At 44.4% G+C, this 22,468-nt stretch overlaps 1 protein-coding gene across 4 annotated transcripts in view; it reads right to left on the reverse strand.

The window, feature by feature from the left end:
* The window catches only part of LOC112246533 (protein Jade-1-like), a 225,215-nt gene that overhangs the window by 173,063 nt on the left and 29,684 nt on the right, over positions 1-22,468 (reverse strand). For 3 of the 4 annotated variants that reach the window (XM_042309073.1, XM_042309071.1, XM_042309072.1), the window contains 3 exons: positions 9,362-9,434; positions 8,431-8,516; positions 6,639-6,665 (listed from right to left, as the gene is read on the reverse strand). In XM_042309073.1, coding sequence (XP_042165007.1) covers positions 6,639-6,665; positions 8,431-8,516; positions 9,362-9,434 — 186 coding nt within the window. The remainder of the gene's footprint in view (positions 1-6,638; positions 6,666-8,430; positions 8,517-9,361; positions 9,435-22,468) is intronic. The other variant, XM_042309074.1, reaches the window with a different exon arrangement.

The raw sequence follows: 22,468 nt of genomic DNA on the forward strand, positions 1-22,468 counted from the left end.
CCCAGCTGGAGGTAAGACAGGTGGAGCACGCCCAATTTTTCAGTTTTTGATTTGTTAAAAAAGTTTGAAATATCCAATAAATGTCGTTCCACTTCATGATTGTGTCCCACTTGTTGATTCTTCCCAAAAAAATACAGTTTTATATCTTTATGTTTGAAGCTTGAAATGTGGCAAAAGGTTGCAAAGTTCAAGGGGGCCGAATACTTTCGCAAGGCACTGTACATAGTCAATGGTAGGCTTTGAGGGGACTCCTATAGTAGGTACACCTATAGCTCATCTCTTGGCAGTAGTACTGAAGACTACTTTCTCACTGACCTCAACCCAGAGTCTCTCAGAGCGTTCACAGTCAGCCCACTGACACCCCTATCAGACCACAGCAAAATCACACTCTACTTAAACAGAGCAATACTCAATCATGAGGCATCAAAGCCAAAGGAACTGAGTAACATTAAGAAATGCTATATATGGAAGGAATGCAGTTTGGAAACCTACCAAAAAACAATTAGGCAACAACAAATTCAATCCCCTTTAGACAATTTCCTGGGTAAAATGTTCCACTGTAATAGTGAAGGTGTAAACTTGGCAGTAGAAAATCTTAACAGTATATTTGACCTCTCAGCTTCCCTATCAAATCTAAAAATCTCAAATAGAAAACCGAAGAAAATTAACAATAATGACAAATGGTTTGATGAAGAATGCAAAAATCTAAGAAAGAAATTGAGAAACCTGTCCAACCAAAAACATAGAGACCCGGAAAACCTGAGTCTACGCCTTCACTATGGTGAATCACTAAAACAATACAGAAATACACTATGGAAAAAGAAGGAACAGCACGTCAGAAATCAGCTCAATGTAATTGAAGAATCCATAGACTAACAACTTCTGGGAAAATTGGAAAACACTAAACAAACAACAACACGAAGAATTATCTATCCAAAATGGAGATGTATGGGTAAACCACTTCTCCAATCTTTTAGGCTCTATAACAAAGAATAAAGAGCAAAAACATATACATGATCAAATACAGATCTTAGAATCAACTATTAAAGACTACCAGAACCCACTGGATTCTCCAATTACATTGAATGAGTTACAGGACAAAATAAAAACCCTCCAACCCAAAAAGGCCTGTGGTGTTGATGGTATCCTCAATGAAATTATCAAATATACAGACAACAAATTCCAATTGGCTATACTAAAACTCTTTAACATCATCCTTAGCTCTGGCATCTTCCCCAATATTTGGAACCAAGGACTGATCACCCCAATCCACAAAAGTGGAGACAAATTTGACCCCAATCACTACCGTGGAATATGCCTTTGACTCAATAAGCCTTTGACTCAATTTGGCATGAGGGTCTGCTATACAAACTGATGGAAAGTGGTGTTTGGGGTAAAACATACGACATTATAAAATCCATGTACACAAACAACAAGTGTGCGGTTAAAATTGGCAAAAAACACACAAATTTCTTCACACAGGGTCGTGGGGTTAGACAGGGATGCAGCTTAAGCCCCACCCTCTTCAACATATATATCAACGAATTGGCGCGGGCACTAGAAAAGTCTGCAGCACCCGGCCTCACCCTACTAGAATCCGAAGTCAAATGTCTGCTGTTTGATGATGATCTGGTGCTTCTGTCACCAACCAAGGAGGGCCTACAGCAGCACCTAGATCTTATGCACAGATTCTGTCAGACCTGGGCCCTGAAAGTAAATTTCAGTAAGACCAAAATAATGGTGTTCCAAAAAAGGTCTAGTCACCAGGACCACAAATACAAATTCCATCTAGACACTGTTGCCCTTGAGCACACAAAAAACTATACATACCTTGGCCTAAACATCAGCGCCACAGGTAACTTCCACAAAGCTGTGAACGATCTGAGAGACAAGGGAAGAAGGGCATTCTATGCCATCAAAAGGAACATACATTTCAACATACCAATTAGGATCTGGCTAAAAATACTTGAATCAGGCATAGAGCCCATTGCCCTTTATGCTTTATGGTTGTGAGGTCTGGGGACGCTCACCAACCAAGACTTCACAAAATGGGACAAACACCAAATTGAGACTCTGCACGCAGAATTCTGCAAAAATATCCTCCGTGTACAACGTAGAACACCAAATAATGCATGCAGAGCTGAATTAGGCCAATACCCACTAATTATCAAAATCCAGAAAATAGCCGTTAAATTCTTTAACCACCTAAAAGGAAGCAATTCCCAAACCTTCCACAACAAAGCCATCACCTACAGAGAAATTAATCTGGAGAAGAGTCCCCTAAGCAAGCTGGTCCTGGGGCTCTGTTCACAAACACAAACAGACCCCCAGGACAGCAACACAATTATGCCCAAACAAATCATGAGAAAACAAAAAGATAATTACATGACACATTGGAAAGAATTTACAAGCAATTAACAAAAAAAAATTGCAAACTAGAATGCTATTTGGCCATAAACAGAGAGTACACAGTGGCAGAAGACCTGAAAAGTGTGACTAACCCGTGCACCAAGTCTGGAACCAACAGGACCATGAACAGCTTCTACCCCCAAGCCATAAGACTGTGAAATAGTTAGTTAAATAGTTAACCAAATAGCTACCCAGACTATCGGCACTAAGTTTTTTGACTCATCACATACGCTGCTGCTACTGTCTATTATCTATCCTGTTGCCTAGTCACCTTTCCCTACCTATATGTACATATCTACCTCAATTACCTCATACCCCTAACATTGACTCGGTGCTGGTACCCAGTGTATATAGCCATGTCATCATTACTCATTGTGTATTTATTCCTCCTGTTGTTATTTTTCTCTCTGCATTGTTGGGAAGGGCCCATAAGTAAGCATTTTCCTGTTAGTCTACACCTGTTGTTCACGAAGCATGTGACAAATATTATTTCATATTGATAATTCTTATTTCATATTGATTTGGTTTATGCTTACCGCATTAGCCCAGTGACTCAAGGCCCAATATTAGAGGACCAGCAGTGAGAGACAGCGTGGGCCAGGAACCACACTGACGATGGATTTACGCCTCTCCAACCCCCCACACACACACTGCCCATCTTCCATATCCAGCATGATGAGCAGTAATGAAGCCCCCAGAGTATGGGTTAATACCATTTCACTTTCCTCAATGCTTCTCTATTGAGTTATGGAATTGACTGAATTAAAATTAAAAAGTGACCAACCCTGGACACCCCACATGGTTCTAGAGAAGGCAGCTCCCCTCCCCCCCACCCTCCCTGGCCACTCCAGAGCATCAGTTGGGAGTGGAGTCTCAGTCACCGTACACATCTGACCTTCCCTCATCACCAGGAGCGTCACCAGGACCATCTTGGCGTCAGGACTCACCACAACAGTGGCCAAGGAAGAGGCCAGGCCCAGGAGCCTCCACTCCACACGGACGGCAAAACCAGTGTTTTATGGAATGTCATAAGGAACGAGACAGAGAAAATAAAATTCCCTCTTTTCCCAAGACATCAGACTCCAACTGGAACGCTTCCCTGCCTGATGTTCTTCCAGTAACTTTTCTTCTATATTTAAAAGGGAGCTCTTGGACATAGAACAGAGTATGGGCCGGGGCAGGCAGGCAGAAGAGACAGAACGACTGGAAATGAGAGCGGGAACCGCATGCTCAGCGTGCGCTGAACCATCCCTGAGATCAGGTCGGGAAAGTCTGTCCTTCCCTGTTCCGAGGCGAAGTTATTCCCTCTGAAGAGGCAGGGAGGATTTCCACAGGCTTGCTGGATAACCCCAAGCTCACGATGGATGTGATGAGTGGGCAGAAAGATCAGCTAGGCTATAGCTAAATGCTATCCTTTGAGTAACACTCCCTGAACAGAAGCACAGAAGAGCATGTAAAGCATAAAATCCAGTCACTCTTATGCATGGACAATATAGCCAGCCTACCATTTCCTTATGCTGTGTCTTTGTGAAATGTACATCTGTAACAAACACACACACACACACACACACACACACTCGGAAAGTATTCAGACCCCTTGACTCTCCACATTTTGTTACGTTACAGCCTTATTCTAAAATTGATTAAATAAAACATTTTCCTCAATCAACACACAATATGACAAAGCGAAAACAGGTTGAGACATTTTTTTTTTTAAATCAAATAATATTTCTTAAAAATAAAAAACAGAAATACCTTATTTGATTAAGTATTCAGATCCTTTGCTATGAGACTTGAAATTGAGCTCAGGTGCATCCTGTTTCCCTTGATCATCTTTGAGATGTTTCTATAACTTGATTGGAGTCCACTTGGGGTAAATTCAATTGATTGGACATGATTTGGAAAGGCACAAACCTGTCTATATAAGATCCCACAGTTGACAGTGCATGTCAGAGCAAAAACTGTAGAGCTCCGAGACAGGATTGTGTCGAGGCACAGATCTGGGGAAGGGTATCAAAACATTTATGCAGCATCGAAGGTCTCCAAGAACAGTGGCCTCCATCATTCTTAAATGGAAGGAGTTTGGAACCACCAAGACTCTTCCAAACTGTACATTTACAGTGCATTCAGATCCTATTCAGACCCCTTGATCTTTTCCACATTTTGTTACGTTACGTTAGTTGTTACGTTAAAACCTTATTCTAAAATGGATTAAATTGTCGTCGTTGTTGTCCCCCCCCCCCAAATCAACCTTCACACAATACCTCATAATATCAAAGCAAAAACAGGTTTAGACATTTTAGCAAACACATTAAAAATGTTAAAAACTGAAATATCATATTTATATAAATATTCAGACCCTTTACTGAGAACTTTGTTGAAGCACATTTGGCAGCATTTACTGCCTCAAATCTTCTTGGGTATGACGCTACAAGCTTGGCACACCTGTATTTGGGGAGTTTCTCCCATTCTTTCTGCAGATCCTCTCAAGCTCTGTCAGGTTGGATGGGGAGCATCACTGCATAGCTATTTTCAGGCCTCTCCAAAGATGTTCGATCAGGTTCAAGTCCGGCCTCTGGCTGGGCCACTCAAGGACATTCAGAGACTTGTCTTGGCTGTGTGCTTAAGGTTGTTGTCCTGTTGGAAGGTGAACCACCAGGCTGTGTAAGGGCTATTTGACCAAGAAGGAAGGTGATGGAGTGCTGTATCAGATGACCTGGACTCCACAATCACCCAACCTCAACCCAATTGAGATGGTTTGAGATGAGTTGGCCCGCAGAGGAAGGAAAAGCAGCCAACAAGTGCTCAGCATATGTGGGAACTCCTTCAAGACTTTTGGAAAAGCATTCCAGGTGACTACCTCATGAAGCTGGTTGAGAGAATTCCAAGATTGTGCAAAGCTGTCAAGGCAAAGAGTGCCATTCTGATTTGTTTAACACTTTTTTGGGTCACTACATGATTCCATATGTGTTATTTCATAGTTTTGATGTCTTCACTATTATTATACAATGTAGAAAATAGTACAAATAACAAAAAGGTGTCCAAACTTGAGTGATACTGTATATATATTTTTAAATTTCAGTCTCATTACTGTAACATTTTATCTCTGAAATGAGCCTATTTAGTCTTCTTCAGTTAACTACAGGCTTCTTCACAACCCGCTGTGAATGATAGTTGACTGAGAAATGCTGTTCTATTCACTTTAATTGCAAGCCTCATTCAAAGGTCATGTCATTCAGTACCACAGTAGCCTCCCTCAATTACAGCTCCCTTTGACTGTACGCTCAATTCAGACAGATTGCAAATGCGAATGTCATCCCTCTCCGACATTCAAGTATTAAAAAATGGGTCAAAGAGACGAAGGTACAACAATGAACAAATATCCCACACAGCACAGGGAATGCAAAAATCAGCATTTGTAGTACTGCGACACTGTCTGTATTTTTAAATGGCATTGAAAAGGCAAAATGGCCTACTTAATCTGCACAGATGGGAGAACATGAGTCTGGTCTACCTTTTAACCCAATATGAAGCGTCAGTGCTAAGGTATGCCAACTCAACTGGCCCATAAATTATGGCCTGCTAAATACATGAGGCCATATTAGGGTTGATTGCACCACAAATGTAGGCCTAAGATGGCAAGATGCTGCAGATATGTCCAATGTCAAGTTAAAAATCTTCCCTTTCTGCTTTTCTGGTGAACATTTCTTCTCAGATTAAGTTACTCTGAAAAGTTGCTGAAGTTCTTTAAAACGGCTTTTAAATGAAAACTCTGTTCCCTTGAATAGTTCCCAATGTCCTTGTGAGTGGCCGGTGCAGCAATAATGCAGAATTGGCTGTGGGAGCATCTTATCAGAAAGAAACATGGAGTGGAGTTTTTTATGCATCAATTCGGCATGCAGAGCCAGCAGCATCAACACTGGGGCACTTTACCCCTACAGATACCAGGTCCTTGGTAAAAACCTAGATTGCTGCTTTGAAGTGCAGAACAAAGTAAAAAAGACGCTGTTTGTGACTTTCTCTCGCTCCCTCTTCCTCACTATCCTTCTCTCTCTCTCAGCAAAAACAAAATCCCAGTCAAAGCTGCCCACCCCACCCAGGTATCCAACCATCAGATCCGCTGCCATGAATATCACGGAAGACTGCAGAGTAACATAGGGGTGTCACACATGACCGAGAAACAAACACACACTGCCAGATTGGATGCTCATAAGTATTTTAGTTTTTACCAGTGAGTGTGTCTTGGTTGCCAGCTCCTGAGAACAGAGAAGAAAACAGTGAATGCAGGCTTCTCATCCATCTCGTCTTCTTGGCTCCGGTTGAGTTTGAGATTAAAGCCCCCGCACGCACCCCTTCTCTCCTCTCTCAGGCAGTCCCTGTGTGTGCTAGTTTCACACGTGCATACTATGCAAAGGCAACTTTCTTCCTCTGGGTGTACAGTAGGAGATATCTTGTTTCCTAATACCAGTCATTCTCGAGTACAGCTCTGCTATGAAAAACCACCAAGTACATAAAAAAACCGTCACAGAAACATTTGGAAACTGAACCCTACAAAGCCCTGAGAAATAAGTATGACGCATATTTAACAGAATCCCACCTATGTACCATGACCAAGACAAACACTCATTCATCAGGCATTACTCCACTAAATATCAACCAGATTATTTACATGTCCTCACTCAGACGACAGATTCACTGTCAAACACAGGAGAACACAATGTTTCATCACTCTATTTCCCCGTTTTAGCCAGCAGCTATTTATCAAGGCGGTAAATAAGCAAAGTTCCCCAAAGAATCACAAATTAACATGTGCCATATGCATAAAAACATGAAAAAGTCAGGCTGTACTACAAGTCTGAGGAAAGGTTCCATGTGCCCATGCCAATGTTGGTAATGTGGTGACAACTGTCACAGCATACTCCGGAGACACAACAAAGGGATCTCACTAAAGCCTCGGTTTTGATTTGTCAAAACCAGTAACAACACAACTGGTTTACACTGCGTCCTTGCTCCAGACTAATCTAAGGAAGTACACTTCAAATCAAATCCCTCTGACACGATGACAAGATCCTTGGAAATATAGCCTACTGTAGTAGTTTGAAAGTAGAAAAAATAATATTTATATAGTTCATATACTTATTTATGGAGAGCTGAAAAGTCTCCTTCCTTCTTATAACAGACCAGTGCAAGCGTAGTTAGGGCCTACTTCACATACCATCCTCCACACTTACCTAGCCAAATGTCTGAAGCAACAAGTAACAGGGCTCAACTTTGACTGCGCTGGAATTGAACACTGACCCTAATCTACTGCAGTAACAAACACGTTATTACCATACTGTCTGTATCATACTGTCATTATCCTCAGTGGATTATCATTTTGTCCTGGCTTCAATGAATCCACCACACCATAATCACCAGTAAACTGATGAGGACATCATTGACCATCATCCCACCACCATTACAGCAACAGACTCACACCATAATCAGCAATCAGTCACGTTATCATTAACTCATGCAACGTAATCACCAGTCAGTAAATTGTGTACAGTAAGGATATCCAATCAGTCACGTTATCATTAACTCATGCCACGTAATCAACAGTCAGTAAATTGTGTACAGTAAGGATATCCAATCAGTCACGCTATCATTAACTCATGCCACGTAATCACCAGTCAGTAAATTGTGTACAGTAAGGATATCAAATCAGTCACGTTATCATTAACTCATGCAACGTAATCACCAGTCAGTAAATTATGTACAGTAAGGATATCCAATCAGTCACGTTATCATTAACTCATGCGACGTAATCACCAGTCAGTAAATTGTGTACAGTAAGGATATCCAATCAGTCACGCCATAAACTCAATGTAACTCACACAACATAATCGTCAGTCGGTCGGTCGGACAGTCAGTCAGTCAGTCAGTCACACTGTGGGCCCTGGTGAAAAGTAATGCACTATAGGGTGCCATTTGGGACACAGCCAGTGAGTTGTATACAATATGGAGTGGGCAGCCACTCACCTCAGAGGGTTTATTGTGCACCTGTCTGACCCAGGTGCTGCTGGTCCCTGTGTTCTTGGAGGACTTGGACCAGGAGGTCACTTGACCTGCAGACAATGACAGTTACATTTCAGATTTACATGTTTTTAGCATCCATTTACCTTATCCTTCAATTAGAAACATGATAACCCATGTTTAACAGATGCAGGCTAGCCTGGGCATCATCCCATGTCAATAAGCCATTGTAGACTAGAGTGACTGGCCTGTTAATAGCACTCAGATGCACTGATTGTTCAGGGAGCATCGAGCAGTATAGCCCCCCGGCACATGACCCAGAGTTATGGCCACTGGTCCAGCTGTAGGAGTTGCCATAGGCACACATTTCAGATCAGATTACCTCTCCCAATCATGAATTAATCCAATTAGGGATGAAAGAATTCAAACCTGACCTAAGAGGTCATTTCACCATTCACAACCATACATTGGTCAATCACTTGGCCGCCACTATAGTGGCTCACAGTGACCAGTCAGTCAGTCAGTCACAGCGATGCAGGCATAAACATCTGGACACTGGCTCTCTCTGTCTTTGATCTGAGCCCAAGCCACTTCAAAGAGGCAGGGATGCAGCGTACGGAGAAAACAAGACGACAGGAAGCAGAATATGGGAGTAGTAGAGAGAGGAGGCCAGGCTAGTGACTGTTCCTGCTACGGGATGCGTCTCAAACGTCATCCTAGTCCCAACCGTGGGCCCACAGGGTGTTGCTGCTGAGGGTTTTCTCTTCAGGGCCTGTTGTAGTCCAAGTACTGTACAGTTCTCATGGCTCACTCCTGACTAATTAGTCTCCAATGGTGACAATCCCTCCCTCTCCATTTCTCTCTCTCCATCAGCCCCTCCCTCAGTCTCTCTTTTCCACCCCTGTCCCTTTCATCATCTCTAACTAAATCAACTCACTGCCAGTGGTGTCCGTGGTGTCCGAGTCATTGCTACTGCTGGAGTATTTTCTCCTCTTCGTCTCCCTCTCCATCTGTAAGGGAAGAAGGAAAGCAATCAGCGACACATCAGCAGCAATTACAGTACAGGGCTGGCTATGGTTACTACACTGCTATAGAGTCACACTAGGCCTCTGTGGGTGAGGTGGTTAGCCAATAGCACAGGGGAAGGGTGAGACTGAGGATATCTGCTCTGTAGATATGCATGTCTGATTCCCCATCCATCCACAGAGAGAATGGAGTACAGTGAGTCGGGAAAGAGAAGCACTAGAGGAAAAAGCAGGTTATGGCCTTGAGTGACTGAGAGCAGATTTATGTGGCCATAAAGCAGGACCTTTCCCCTCTTATATTGGGCTCTTGCTGTTGCCTTGTTCAGCCTGCCCTGAGCTTTACTAGTGACATTTAGAATTCCAAACAGAGCTGCCTCTAAAGAATAACTGGATACGTAGTGCTGACTATATAATTGACTTCCTGCATCTGAATGGCCTGGATGGAGGTTTAGTGGCGAGGTGTACCTCAGGGATGTGTTGTTTTTCCTTTATTGTTTTGCCCTCAGCGTCGTATCAAAGACGTAGAAAAACCAAAAACAGCGAGTGGTGGGAGTCATGTTTCACACTATAAATTGAAGACAGGGAGACAGCAACTCATCTTCTCCCCTTCACATGAGAAGGAAAAAACAGACTGGAGTTTGACTGACAGCTTTTCAACTGGGAAGAAAACCTGTGTGGATTTTCCCTTTCTCACTCGCTCTTTCTATTCCTCTCCCTCCATTGCAACTATGAAACAAAATCCTCGTCAAGATCGAATCATTTCCTCATCCATGGAGAGAAAGAGGTCTGCATTCGTTAAACAGGAATAACAGATGTATAAAGAATAAAATAAAAAATTGTGTTTGAGATCCATTTTCAGCAGAAACTCTTAAATGTAGAGCAGGTTTCCCCCAGAGGAGCCGTACTCCACAGCACAGCACACAGAGAGAGAGAGAGAGAGAGAGAGACAGAGACAGAGACAGAGACAGACAGAGAGAGAGAGAGAGAGAGCGCCGTGTCAGAGCACGCCGTATGAGAGAGAGAAAGAGCGAGAGAGCGAGCAAAGAGAGAGCGCGCCGTCTCAGAGAGGGAGAGAGATATAACGCCCTCCCAGAGAGCGAGAGAGATATAACGCCCTCTCAGAGAGCGAGAGAGAGAGAGCGATATAACACCCTCTCAGAGAGAGAGAGAGAGCGATATAACACCCTCTCAGAGAGAGAGAGAGAGCGATATAACACCCTCTCAGAGAGAGAGAGAGCGATATAACACCCTCTCAGAGAGAGAGAGAGAGCGATATAACACCCTCTCAGAGAGAGAGAGAGAGCGAGATAACACCCTCTCAGAGAGAGAGAGAGAGCGATATAACACCCTCTCAGAGAGAGAGAGAGCGATATAACACCCTCTCAGAGAGAGAGAGAGAGCGATATAACACCCTCTCAGAGAGAGAGAGCGATATAACACCCTCTCAGAGAGAGAGAGAGCGATATAACACCCTCTCAGAGAGAGAGAGCGATATAACACCCTCTCAGAGAGAGAGAGAGCGATATAACACCCTCTCAGAGAGAGAGAGATATAACACCCTCTCAGAGAGAGAGAGAGAGAGAGAGAGAGCGATATAACACCCTCTCAGAGAGAGAGAGAGCGATATAACACCCTCTCAGAGAGAGAGAGAGCGATATAACACCCTCTCAGAGAGAGAGAGAGCGATATAACACCCTCTCAGAGAGAGAGAGAGCGATATAACACCCTCTCAGAGAGAGAGAGAGCGATATAACACCCTCTCAGAGAGAGAGAGAGCGATATAACACCCTCTCAGAGAGAGAGAGAGCGATATAACACCCTCTCAGAGAGAGAGAGAGCGATATAACACCCTCTCAGAGAGAGAGAGAGCAATATAACACCCTCTCAGAGAGAGAGAGAGCGATATAACACCCTCTCAGAGAGAGAGAGAGAGCGATATAACACCCTCTCAGAGAGAGAGAGAGCGATATAACACCCTCTCAGAGAGAGAGAGAGCGATATAACACCCTCTCAGAGAGAGAGAGAGAGCGATATAACACCCTCTCAGAGAGAGAGAGAGCGATATAACACCCTCTCAGAGAGAGAGAGAGCGATATAACACCCTCTCAGAGAGAGAGAGCGATATAACACCCTCTCAGAGAGAGAGAGCGATATAACACCCTCTCAGAGAGAGAGAGAGCGATATAACACCCTCTCAGAGAGAGAGAGAGCGATATAACACCCTCTCAGAGAGAGAGAGCGATATAACACCCTCTCAGAGAGAGAGAGAGCGATATAACACCCTCTCAGAGAGAGAGAGAGAGCGATATAACACCCTCTCAGAGAGAGAGAGAGCGATATAACACCCTCTCAGAGAGAGATATAACACCCTCTGAGAGAGAGCGATATAACACCCTCTCAGAGCGATATAACACCCTCTCAGAGAGAGAGAGAGCGATATAACACCCTCTCAGAGAGAGAGAGAGCGATATAACACCCTCTCAGAGAGAGAGAGAGAGCGATATAACACCCTCTCAGAGAGAGAGAGAGCGATATAACACCCTCTCAGAGAGAGAGAGAGCGATATAACACCCTCTCAGAGAGAGAGAGCGATATAACACCCTCTCAGAGAGAGAGAGAGAGCGATATAACACCCTCTCAGAGAGAGAGAGAGAGCGATATAACACCCTCTCAGAGAGAGAGAGAGAGAAGCGATATAACACCCTCTCAGAGAGAGAGAGAGAGCGATATAACACCCTCTCAGAGAGAGAGAGAGAGCGATATAACACCCTCTCAGAGAGAGAGAGAGATATAACACCCTCTCAGAGAGAGAGAGAGAGAGAGAGAGAGCGATATAACACCCTCTCAGAGAGAGAGAGAAAGAGAGAGCGATATAACACCCTCTCAGAGAGAGAGAGAGAGAGAGCGATATAACACCCTCTCAGAGAGAGAGAGAGAGAGCGATATAACACCCTCTCAGAGAAAGAGAGAGCGATATAACACCCTCTCAGAGAGAGAGAGTGCGATATAACACCCTCTCAGAGAGAGAGAGAGCGATATAACACCCTCTCAGAGAGAGAGAGAGCGATATAACACCCTCTCAGAGAGAGAGAGAGCGATATAACACCCTCTCAGAGAGAGAGAGAGAGAGAGATAACACCCTCTCAGAGAGAGAGAGAGAGCAATATAACACCCTCTCAGAGAGAGAGAGAGAGAGAGAGATATAACACCCTCTCAGAGAGAGAGCGATATAACACCCTCTCAGAGAGAGAGAGAGCGATATAACACCCTCTCAGAGAGAGAGAGAGCAATATAACACCCTCTCAGAGAGAGAGAGAGAGAGAGATAACACCCTCTCAGAGAGAGAGAGAGAGAGAGCGATATAACACCCTCTCAGAGAGAGAGAGAGAGAGAGAGCGATATAACACCCTCTCAGAGAGAGAGAGAGCGATATAACACCCTCTCAGAGAGAGAGAGAGAGATATAACACCCTCTCAGAGAGAGAGAGAGCAATATAACACCCTCTCAGAGAGAGAGAGAGAGCAATATAACACCCTCTCAGAGAGAGAGAGCAATATAACACCCTCTCAGAGAGAGAGAGAGCAATATAACACCCTCTCAGAGAGAGAGAGAGAGAGCGATATAACACCCTCTCAGAGAGAGAGAGCGATATAACACCCTCTCAGAGAGAGAGAGAGCGATATAACACCCTCTCAGAGAGAGAGAGAGAGAGAGCGATATAACACCCTCTCAGAGAGAGAGAGCAATATAACACCCTCTCAGAGAGAGAGAGAGCAATATAACACCCTCTCAGAGAGAGAGAGAGCAATATAACACCCTCTCAGAGAGAGAGAGCAATATAACACCCTCTCAGAGAGAGAGCAATATAACACCCTCTCAGAGAGAGAGAGACCCTCTCAGAGATAGGAGAGATATAACACCCTCTCAGAGAGAGAGAGAGCGATATAACACCCTCTCAGAGAGAGAGAGCGATATAACACCCTCTCAGAGAGAGAGAGAGCGATATAACACCCTCTCAGAGAGAGAGAGAGCGATATAACACCCTCTCAGAGAGAGAGAGAGCGATATAACACCCTCTCAGAGAGAGAGAGATGGATATAACACCCTCTCAGAGAGAGAGAGAGCGATATAACACCCTCTCAGAGAGAGAGAGAGCGATATAACACCCTCTCAGAGAGAGAGAGAGAGCAATATAACACCCTCTCAGAGAGAGAGAGAGAGAGAGATAACACCCTCTCAGAGAGAGAGAAACACCCTCTCAGAAATAGAGAGAGAGATAAAAACCCTCTCAGAGAGAGAGATAGAGAGACAGAGAAAGACAGAGACCGAGAGAGATAAAGGGGGAGAGTGCTCGCTTTGTCTCAGAGAGAGAGCTCTAGTATGGTATTCCACTCCCCTGTCATTCCCCCTTCTCTCTCTCGCTACACATACTGTAATGTAGTAGTTGGCAGGCCATTGTTTGCATTGTGGCCCAGATGGATTACATTACTGTGCTGTGACTCTACTATGCCCCTCTTTTCACGCATGCCTCAAATTGCCTACTTGTGAATGGCCGCACGGGATAGCGAAACAGGTAGTGCCAGTCCATCTGTAGTAGTAGTAGTAGTAGTAGTAGTAGTAGAAGTAGTATTATACTAGTAATAGTAGTATGTTAACAGTAGTATGCTAGTAGTAGTAGTAGTAGTAGTAGTAATAGTAGTAGTAGTAGTATGCTAGTAGTAGTACTAATAGTAGAATGCTAATCGTAGTAGTATGCTAATAGTAGTAGTAGTAGTAGTATGCTAGCACTAGTAGTAGCATTATACTAGTAATAGTAGTAGTAGTAGTAGTAGTAGTATAGTAGTAGTAGTAGTAGTAGTAGTAGTAGTAGTATGCAAATAGTAGTAGTAGTAGTAGTAGTAGTAGTAGTAGTAGTAGTATGCAAATAGTAGTAGTAGTAGCAGCAGTATGCTAATAGTAGTAGTAGCAGCAGTATGCTAATAGTAGTAGTAGTAGTAGTAGTAGTAGTAGTAGTAGTAGTAGTGGTAGTAGTATGCTAATAGTAGTATAGTAGTATGATAGTAGTAGTAGTATGCTAATAGTAGTAGTAGTAGTAGTAGTAGTAGTAGTAGTAGTAGTAGTATGCTAATAATAGTAGTACTAGTAGTAGTAGTAGTAGTAGTAGTAGTAGTAGTAGTAGTATGCTAATAGTATTAGTAGTATGCTAGTAGTAGTAGTAGTAGTAGTAGTAGTAGTATGCTAACAGTAGTAGTAGTAGTAGTAGTAGTAGTAGTAGTAGTAGTAGTAGTAGTAGTAGTAGTATGCTAATAGTAGTAGTAGTAGTGGCAGTAGTATGCTAGTACTAGTAGTAGTATTATACTAGTAATAGTAGTATGCTAATAGTAGTAGTAGTATGCTAATAGTAGTAGCAGTAGTGGTAGTAGTATGCTAGTACTACTAGTAGTATTATACTAGTAATAGTAGTATGCTAATAGTAGTAGTGTGCTAGTAGTAGTAGTAGTATTATACTAGTAATAGTAGTATGCTAATAGTAGTAGTAGTATGCTAATAGTAGTAGTAGTAGTAGTAGTAGTGGTAGTAGTATGCTAGTACTAGTAGTAGTATTATACTAGCAATAGTAGTATGCTAATAGTAGTAGTAGTAGTAGTAGTAGTAGTAGTAGTAGTAGTAGTAGTAGTAGTAGTGTGCTAGTAGTAGTAGTAGTATTATACTAGTAATAGTAGTATGCTAATAGTAGTAGTAGAACTCTTTTTCATACCACTGGAATAAACCATCTGCAGAGACCACTACCACTGGAATTAACAATCTGCAGAGACCACTACAGCTGGAATTAACAATCTGCAGAGACCACTACAGCTGGAATTAACAATATGCAGAGACCACTACTGCTGGAATTAACAATATGCAGAGACCACTACTGCTGGAATTAACAATATGCAGAGACCACTACTGCTGGAATTAACAATATGCAGAGACCACTACAGCTGGAATTAACAATATGCAGAGACCACTACAGCTGGAATTAACAATATGCAGAGACCACTACAGCTGGAATTAACAATATGCAGAGACCACTACAGCTGGAATTAACAATATGCAGAGACCACTACAGCTGGAATTAACAATATGCAGAGACCACTACAGCTGGAATTAACAATATGCAGAGACCACTACAGCTGGAATTAACAATATGCAGAGACCACTACAGCTGGAATTAACAATATGCAGAGACCACTACAGCTGGAATTAACAATATGCAGAGACCACTACTGCTGGAATTAACAATATGCAGAGACCACTACAGCTGGAATAAACCATCTGCAGAGACCACTACAGCTGGAATAAACAATCTGCAGAGACCACTACCGCTGGAATAAACCATCTGCAGAGACCACTACAGCTGGAATAAACAATCTGCAGAGACCACTACAGCTGGAATTAACAATATGCAGAGACCACTACCGCTGGAATTAACAATATGCAGAGACCACTACAGCTGGAATTAACAATATGCAGAGACCACTACAGCTGGAATTAACAATCTGCAGAGACCACTACCGCTGGAATTAACAATATGCAGAGACCACTACAGCTGGAATTAACAATATGCAGAGACCACTACAGCTGGAATTAACAATATGCAGAGACCACTACAGCTGGAATTAACAATATGCAGAGACCACTACTGCTGGAATTAACAATATGCAGAGACCACTACAGCTGGAATAAACCATCTGCAGAGACCACTACAGCTGGAATAAACAGAGACCACTCTGCTGGAATAAACAATCTGAGACCACTACCGCTGGAATAAACCATCTGCAGAGACCACTACAGCTGGAATTAACAATATGCAGAGACCACTACCGCTGGAATAAACCATCTGCAGAGACTACTACAGCTGGAATAAACAATCTGCAGAGACCACTACCGCTGGAATTAACAATCTGCAGAGACTACTACAGCTGGAATTAACAATCTGCAGAGACCACTACAGCTGGAATAAACAATCTGCAGAGACCACTACTGCTGGAATTAACAATCTGCAGAGACCACTACTGCTGGAATTAACAATCTGCAGAGACTACTACAGCTGGAATTAACAATCTGCAGAGACTACTACAGCTGGAATTAACAATCTGCAGAGACCACTACAGCTGGAATAAACAATCTGCAGAGACCACTACCACTGGAATTAACAATCTGCAGAGACCACTACAGCTGGAATTAACAATATGCAGAGACCACTACTGCTGGAATTAACAATATGCAGAGACCACTACCGCTGGAATAAACCATCTGCAGAGACCACTACAGCTGGAATAAACCATCTGCAGAGACCACTACAGCTGGAATAAACCATCTGCAGAGACCACTACAGCTGGAATAAACCATCTGCAGAGACCACTACAGCTGGAATAAACAATCTGCAGAGACCACTACCGCTGGAATAAACCATCTGCAGAGACCACTACAGCTGGAATTAACAATATGCAGAGACCACTACCGCTGGAATAAACCATCTGCAGAGACCACTACCGCTGGAATAAACCATCTGCAGAGACCACTACAGCTGGAATTAACAATATGCAGAGACCACTACAGCTGGAATAAACCATCTGCAGAGACTACTACAGCTGGAATAAACAATCTGCAGAGACCACTACAGCTGGAATAAACCATCTGCAGAGACCACTACCACTGGAATAAACAATATGCAGAGACCACTACCACTGGAATAAGCCATCTGCAGAGACCACTACCACTGGAATAAACCATCTGCAGAGACCACTACCGCTGGAATAAACAAGTGGATGATAATCCTAGTCGTATTAGTAGCCCATGCTAGTTGATGATAATCCTAGTCGTATTAGTAACCCATGCTAGTTGATGATAATCCTAGTCGTATTAGTAACCCATGCTAGTTGATGATAATCCTAGTCGTATTAGTAACCCATGCTAGTTGATGATAATCCTAGTCGTATTAGTAACCCATGCTAGTTGATGATAATCCTAGTCGTATTAGTAACCCATGCTAGTTGATGATAATCCTAGTCGTATTAGTAACCCATGCTAGTTGATGATAATCCTAGTCGTATTAGTAACCCATGCTAGTTGATGATAATCCTAGTCGTATTAGTAACCCATGCTAGTTGATGATAATCCTAGTCGTATTAGTAACCCATGCTAGTTGATGATAATCCTAGTCGTATTAGTAACCCATGCTAGTTGATGATAATCCTAGTCGTATTAGTAACCCATGCTAGTTGGTGATAATCCTAGTCGTATTAGTAACCCATGCTAGTTGATGATAATCCTAGTCGTATTAGTAACCCATGCTAGTTGATGATAATCCTAGTCGTATTAGTAACCCATGCTAGTTGATGATAATCCTAGTCGTATTAGTAACCCATGCTAGTTGATGATAATCCTAGTCGTATTAGTAACCCATGCTTGTTGATGAGTCAGATATTTATCATCTCAGTCACAGGAAACCGCTCACCCATGAGGTGCGCTTTTGAGAACAGTGTTTTCCCACTAATTGTATTTTGGGATATTCCAGCATGGCCTACAGCCATGTGCGCATTGTTGAGCTTTTAATATCAACAAACAAAATGTTGTCAACATTTTAAGCTAAAACGGTCTGATCTATTGCATCAGCCACATGGCTTTTTTTATATGCAGTAGTTGTATGAATTTTTGATCTGTCGTCACAGAACTGTCCCAGAGTCCGTTTTAAACGTAGTATTTTTATCATATTTTATCGTCACAGGGATGATAGGACGCCCTTATTTTTGAGCCCTGAAGGGAATTATTTTATGAAGGAATAAAAAGTGTTTGGTTGTAATTGTAATTTTGTAATATTTTATAAACTGCCAAGGGTGGCCAACCATCCTCCAAGACAGCCTTAAAGGGGCAGTGTTGTATTTTGAAACAGGTTTGAATATGCAAAGAGCCAATAGTCCAACAAGCTCTCACTGCAGAATCAGACATTCATCCACGTTCTCCAACACATCAAATTTCAAAGAGTTTATGTTGCCCCTGGTGCTCTACACTGTTCCCTTTCTCCAAATGTAAAAATTGGAGTTAAGGGTTAAGTCTAGGCGCTCATTCAAAATGGTTACAGTTTGGAACAGGGTTAAAACAAGATATTAAAAACGAGTGTCCACGACTAGGATCAAACACACAATCTTCTGATCCAGAGTCATGGGATTTTGCCCATCCACCACCCCTGTCCACAATGCCCTAGCAAAACCCAACCTACTTGATGGCAATAGCACTCACTGTTGCCCCCTAGTGGCCGGCTCTGAAGCAAGGACATGGCTAGACGTCCTATTTCGACGTCAATCTTGAACGATCTCCCTGAACAGGCAGAGTGTAGCCTACATTTTTGTCTAATTCTCTATGGTAAAATACATAGTAATGCATCTTGTTTGTAAAGTGGTTTATTGCATCATACAATTATATACAAATGGTGTTGGAGACCTTATTGTTTTTGTTGGGACAAGTGCCTTGTGCTTTGGACAAGTCAAAAATCTGTCCCTACTTTTCCGAAGATCAGGGACCCTTGATTCAATTCCATTACTGTTATTCCGTTCCCGGGTGTAAATCCACTTAACTTACAGTAGTAGTTCAATAACTAAAAGAGATTTTTTCAAAGTCAAGGTGCCATTTCATAGCTGACAACCCATTCTTTCTGCAGACATCTTGGAATCTTAATTCGGAGCAGATATTTACCTCCATTTTTGTCAAATTCGGTCCCATAAAAATTTAAGGGAGATTACCAGAATTCCATGGTTTTTTTTTTTTTGTCAGTGGAAATCAATCAAATACGTTTTTGGTTTGTTAAACTTTGAAATCAATGTTTTTTGTTCAGCAAACATTTTAAAGTGAAAAAACTAAGTCAAAGAGTACCGTGGAATTGCCCAGTAGTAGTGTGTCCTCATGCCTGCTCACGCTACACAGAGAGGAGACAGGCCAAAACATGCCTGGTCCTTCCCACAACAGTCTCTTCATGGTGTCACTACACAGGGACATGTCTCTGCTGCCCCTGGCCTCATTGACAGGGTGCCGAGTGGCACCCACCGTACACACACACCCCCTAACTGACTCACTCACTGCGGAGGGCTGTGTGTGATGACTGAGCTGCATGGATGGAGGCCGCAGGCTGAAAAGGCTGCATCCCAAAACTGTCTGAGTGCCAAAGTGAGCTGCCTGGCCATTTCCGTGAGAGTCTGTGTGTGTGTGTATCTCTGCCTGGTCTTTCAAAGTGCTGAGAGATGACTGCCAAGCTCATTAGAAGGCTAATTCTGACACAGAGCCTCTGAAATGGATAGTTACTGCCTGCCTGCAATCCCTGCCAGCGTGCCTGGCCTGTCTGCCTGGCCTGTCTGCCTCCCTGCCAGCGTGCCTGGCCTGTCTGCCTGGCCTGTCTCTCCATCAACTAGTCTCAAAGCCTCTCTCCCGATTTCCAGTAACAAGCCTCTCTCTCTCACTCTCTCACTCTCCAGCAACAAGCCTCCCTCTTGCTCTCTCGCTCTCCAGAACAAACCTCCCTCTTGCTCTCTCGCTCTCTAGCAACAAGCCTCTCTCCAACAACAAGCCTCTCTCTCTCTCTCCCCAAAAACAAGCCTCTCTCTTCCTCTTTCCAGCAACAAGCATGTCTCTCTCCCTCTCTAGCAACAAGCCTCTCTCTCTGGCTCTCCAGCAACAAGCCTGTCTCGCTCTCTCCAGCAACAAGCCTCTCGCTCTCTCTCCAGCAACAAGCCTCTCTCGCTCTCTCCAGCAACAAGCCTCTCTCGCTCCCTCCAGCAACAAGCCTCTCTCGCTCTCTCTCAGCAACAAGCCTCTCTCGCTCTCTCTCCAGCAACAAGCCTCTCTCGCTCTCTCTCCAGCAACAAGCCTCTCTCGCTCTCTCTCCAGCAACAAGCCTCTCTCGCTCTCTCTCAGCAACAAGCCTCTCTCGCTCTCTCTCCAGCAACAAGCCTCTCTCGCTCTCTCCAGCAACAAGCCTCTCTCGCTCTCTCCAGCAACAAGCCTCTCTCGCTCTCTCCAGCAACAAGCCTCTCTCGCTCTCTCCAGCAACAAGCCTCTCTCGCTCTCTCCAGCAACAAGCCTCTCTCGCTCTCTCCAGCAACAAGCCTCTCTCGCTCTCTCCAGCAACAAGCCTCTCGCTCTCTCCAGCAACAAGCCTCTCTCCGTCTTTCCAGCAACACGCCTCTCTCCATCTCTCCAGCAACATGCCTCCCTCTCTCTCCAGCAACAAGCCTCTCTCCATCTCTCCAGCAACACGCCTCTCTCCATCTCTCCAGCAACATGCCTCCCTCTCTCTCCAGCAACAAGCCTCTCTCCATCTCTCCAGCAACAAGCCTCTCTCGCTCTCTCCAGCAACAAGCCTCTCTCGCTCTCTCCAGCAACAAGCCTCTCGCTCTCTCCAGCAACAAGCCTCTCTCCGTCTTTCCAGCAACACGCCTCTCTCCATCTCTCCAGCAACATGCCTCCCTCTCTCTCCAGCAACAAGCCTCTCTCCATCTCTCCAGCAACAAGCCTCTCGCTCTCTTAACTCCCTCTCTCTCCCGCTCTCTCTCCAGCACGACACCCATCTCTCTCTCTCCAGCACGACACCCATCTCTCTCTCTCTCCAGCACGATACCCATCTCTCTCCAGCAACAAGCCTCGGTCTAACTCAACTATCTGTCCAGCAACAAGCATACCTCTCTCCCTCTCTCCAGCAACAAGCCTCTGTCTCTCGCCCTCGCCTCTTCCAGCAACAAGCCTCCATCTCTCTCCCTTCATCTATCCAGCAACGAGCCTCTCTCTCTCTCTCTCTCTCTCCAGAAACAAGCCTCCCTCGCTCTCCAGCAACAAGCCTCGCTCTCCCGCTCTCCAGCAATAAACCTCACTCTCCAGTAACAAGCCTCCCTCTCTCGCTCTCCAGCAACAAGCCTCGCTCTCTCGCTATCCAGCAGCAAGCCTAGATATCTCTCTCTCCAGCAACAAGCACATCACTCCCTCTCCAGCAACAAGCCTTGCTTTCTCTCTCCAGCAACAAGCCTCCCTCTCTCTCTCCAGCAACAAGCCTTGGTCTAACTCCCACTATCTGTCCAGCAACAAGCCTCTCGCTCTCTCTCCAGCAACAAGCCTCTCGCTCTCTCTCCAGCAACAAGCCTCTCGCTCTCTCGCTCTCCAGCAACAAGCCTCGCTCTCTCGCTCTCCAGCAACAAGCCTCGCTCTCTCGCTCTCTCGCTCTCCAGCAACAAGCCTCGCTCTCTCGCTCTCCAGCAACAAGCCCCTCTCTCCAGCAAGGGCATATTTCTCCAGCAACAAGCCTTTCTCTCTCACTCTCCAGCAACAAGCCTCCCTCTCTCTCCCTCTCTCTCTCCAACACAACACCCATCACTCTCTCTTCAGCAAGAAGCCCATCACTCCCTCTCCAGCAACAAACCCATCACTCCCTCTCCAGCAACAAGCCTCGGTCTCTCTCTCCAGCAACAAACCTCGGTCTAACTCCCACTAGCTGTCCAGCAACAAGCATTTCTCTCTCCCTCTCTCCAGCAACAAGCCTCTCTGTCTCTCGCCCTCGCCTCTTCCAGCAACAAGCTTCCCTCTCTCCTCTTCCAGCAACAAGCCCCCCCTCTCTCTCCAGCAACGAGCCTCTCTCTCTCCCTCTCTCCAGCAACAAGCCTAGATATCTCTCTCTCCAGCAACAAGCACACCACTCCCTCTCCAGCAACAAGCCTTGCTTTCTCTCTCCAGCAACAAGCCTCCCTCTCTCTCTCCAGCAAAAAGCCTCGGTCTAACTCCCACTATCTGTCCAGCAACAAGCATTTCTCTCCCTCTCTCCAGCAACAAGCCTCTCCCTCTCTGTCTCTCGCCATCGCCTCTTCCAGCAACAAGCTTCCCTCTCTCCCCTTCCAGCAACAAGCCTCCCTCTCTCCCTCCATATATCCAGCAATCAGCCTCGCTCCCTCCCGCTCTCTCCAGCAACGAGCCACTCTCTCTCTCCAGCAACAAGCCTA

Source organism: Oncorhynchus tshawytscha, linkage group LG30 (genome assembly GCF_018296145.1).
Source record: "Oncorhynchus tshawytscha isolate Ot180627B linkage group LG30, Otsh_v2.0, whole genome shotgun sequence".
NCBI classification, from domain to species: domain Eukaryota; kingdom Metazoa; phylum Chordata; class Actinopteri; order Salmoniformes; family Salmonidae; genus Oncorhynchus; species Oncorhynchus tshawytscha.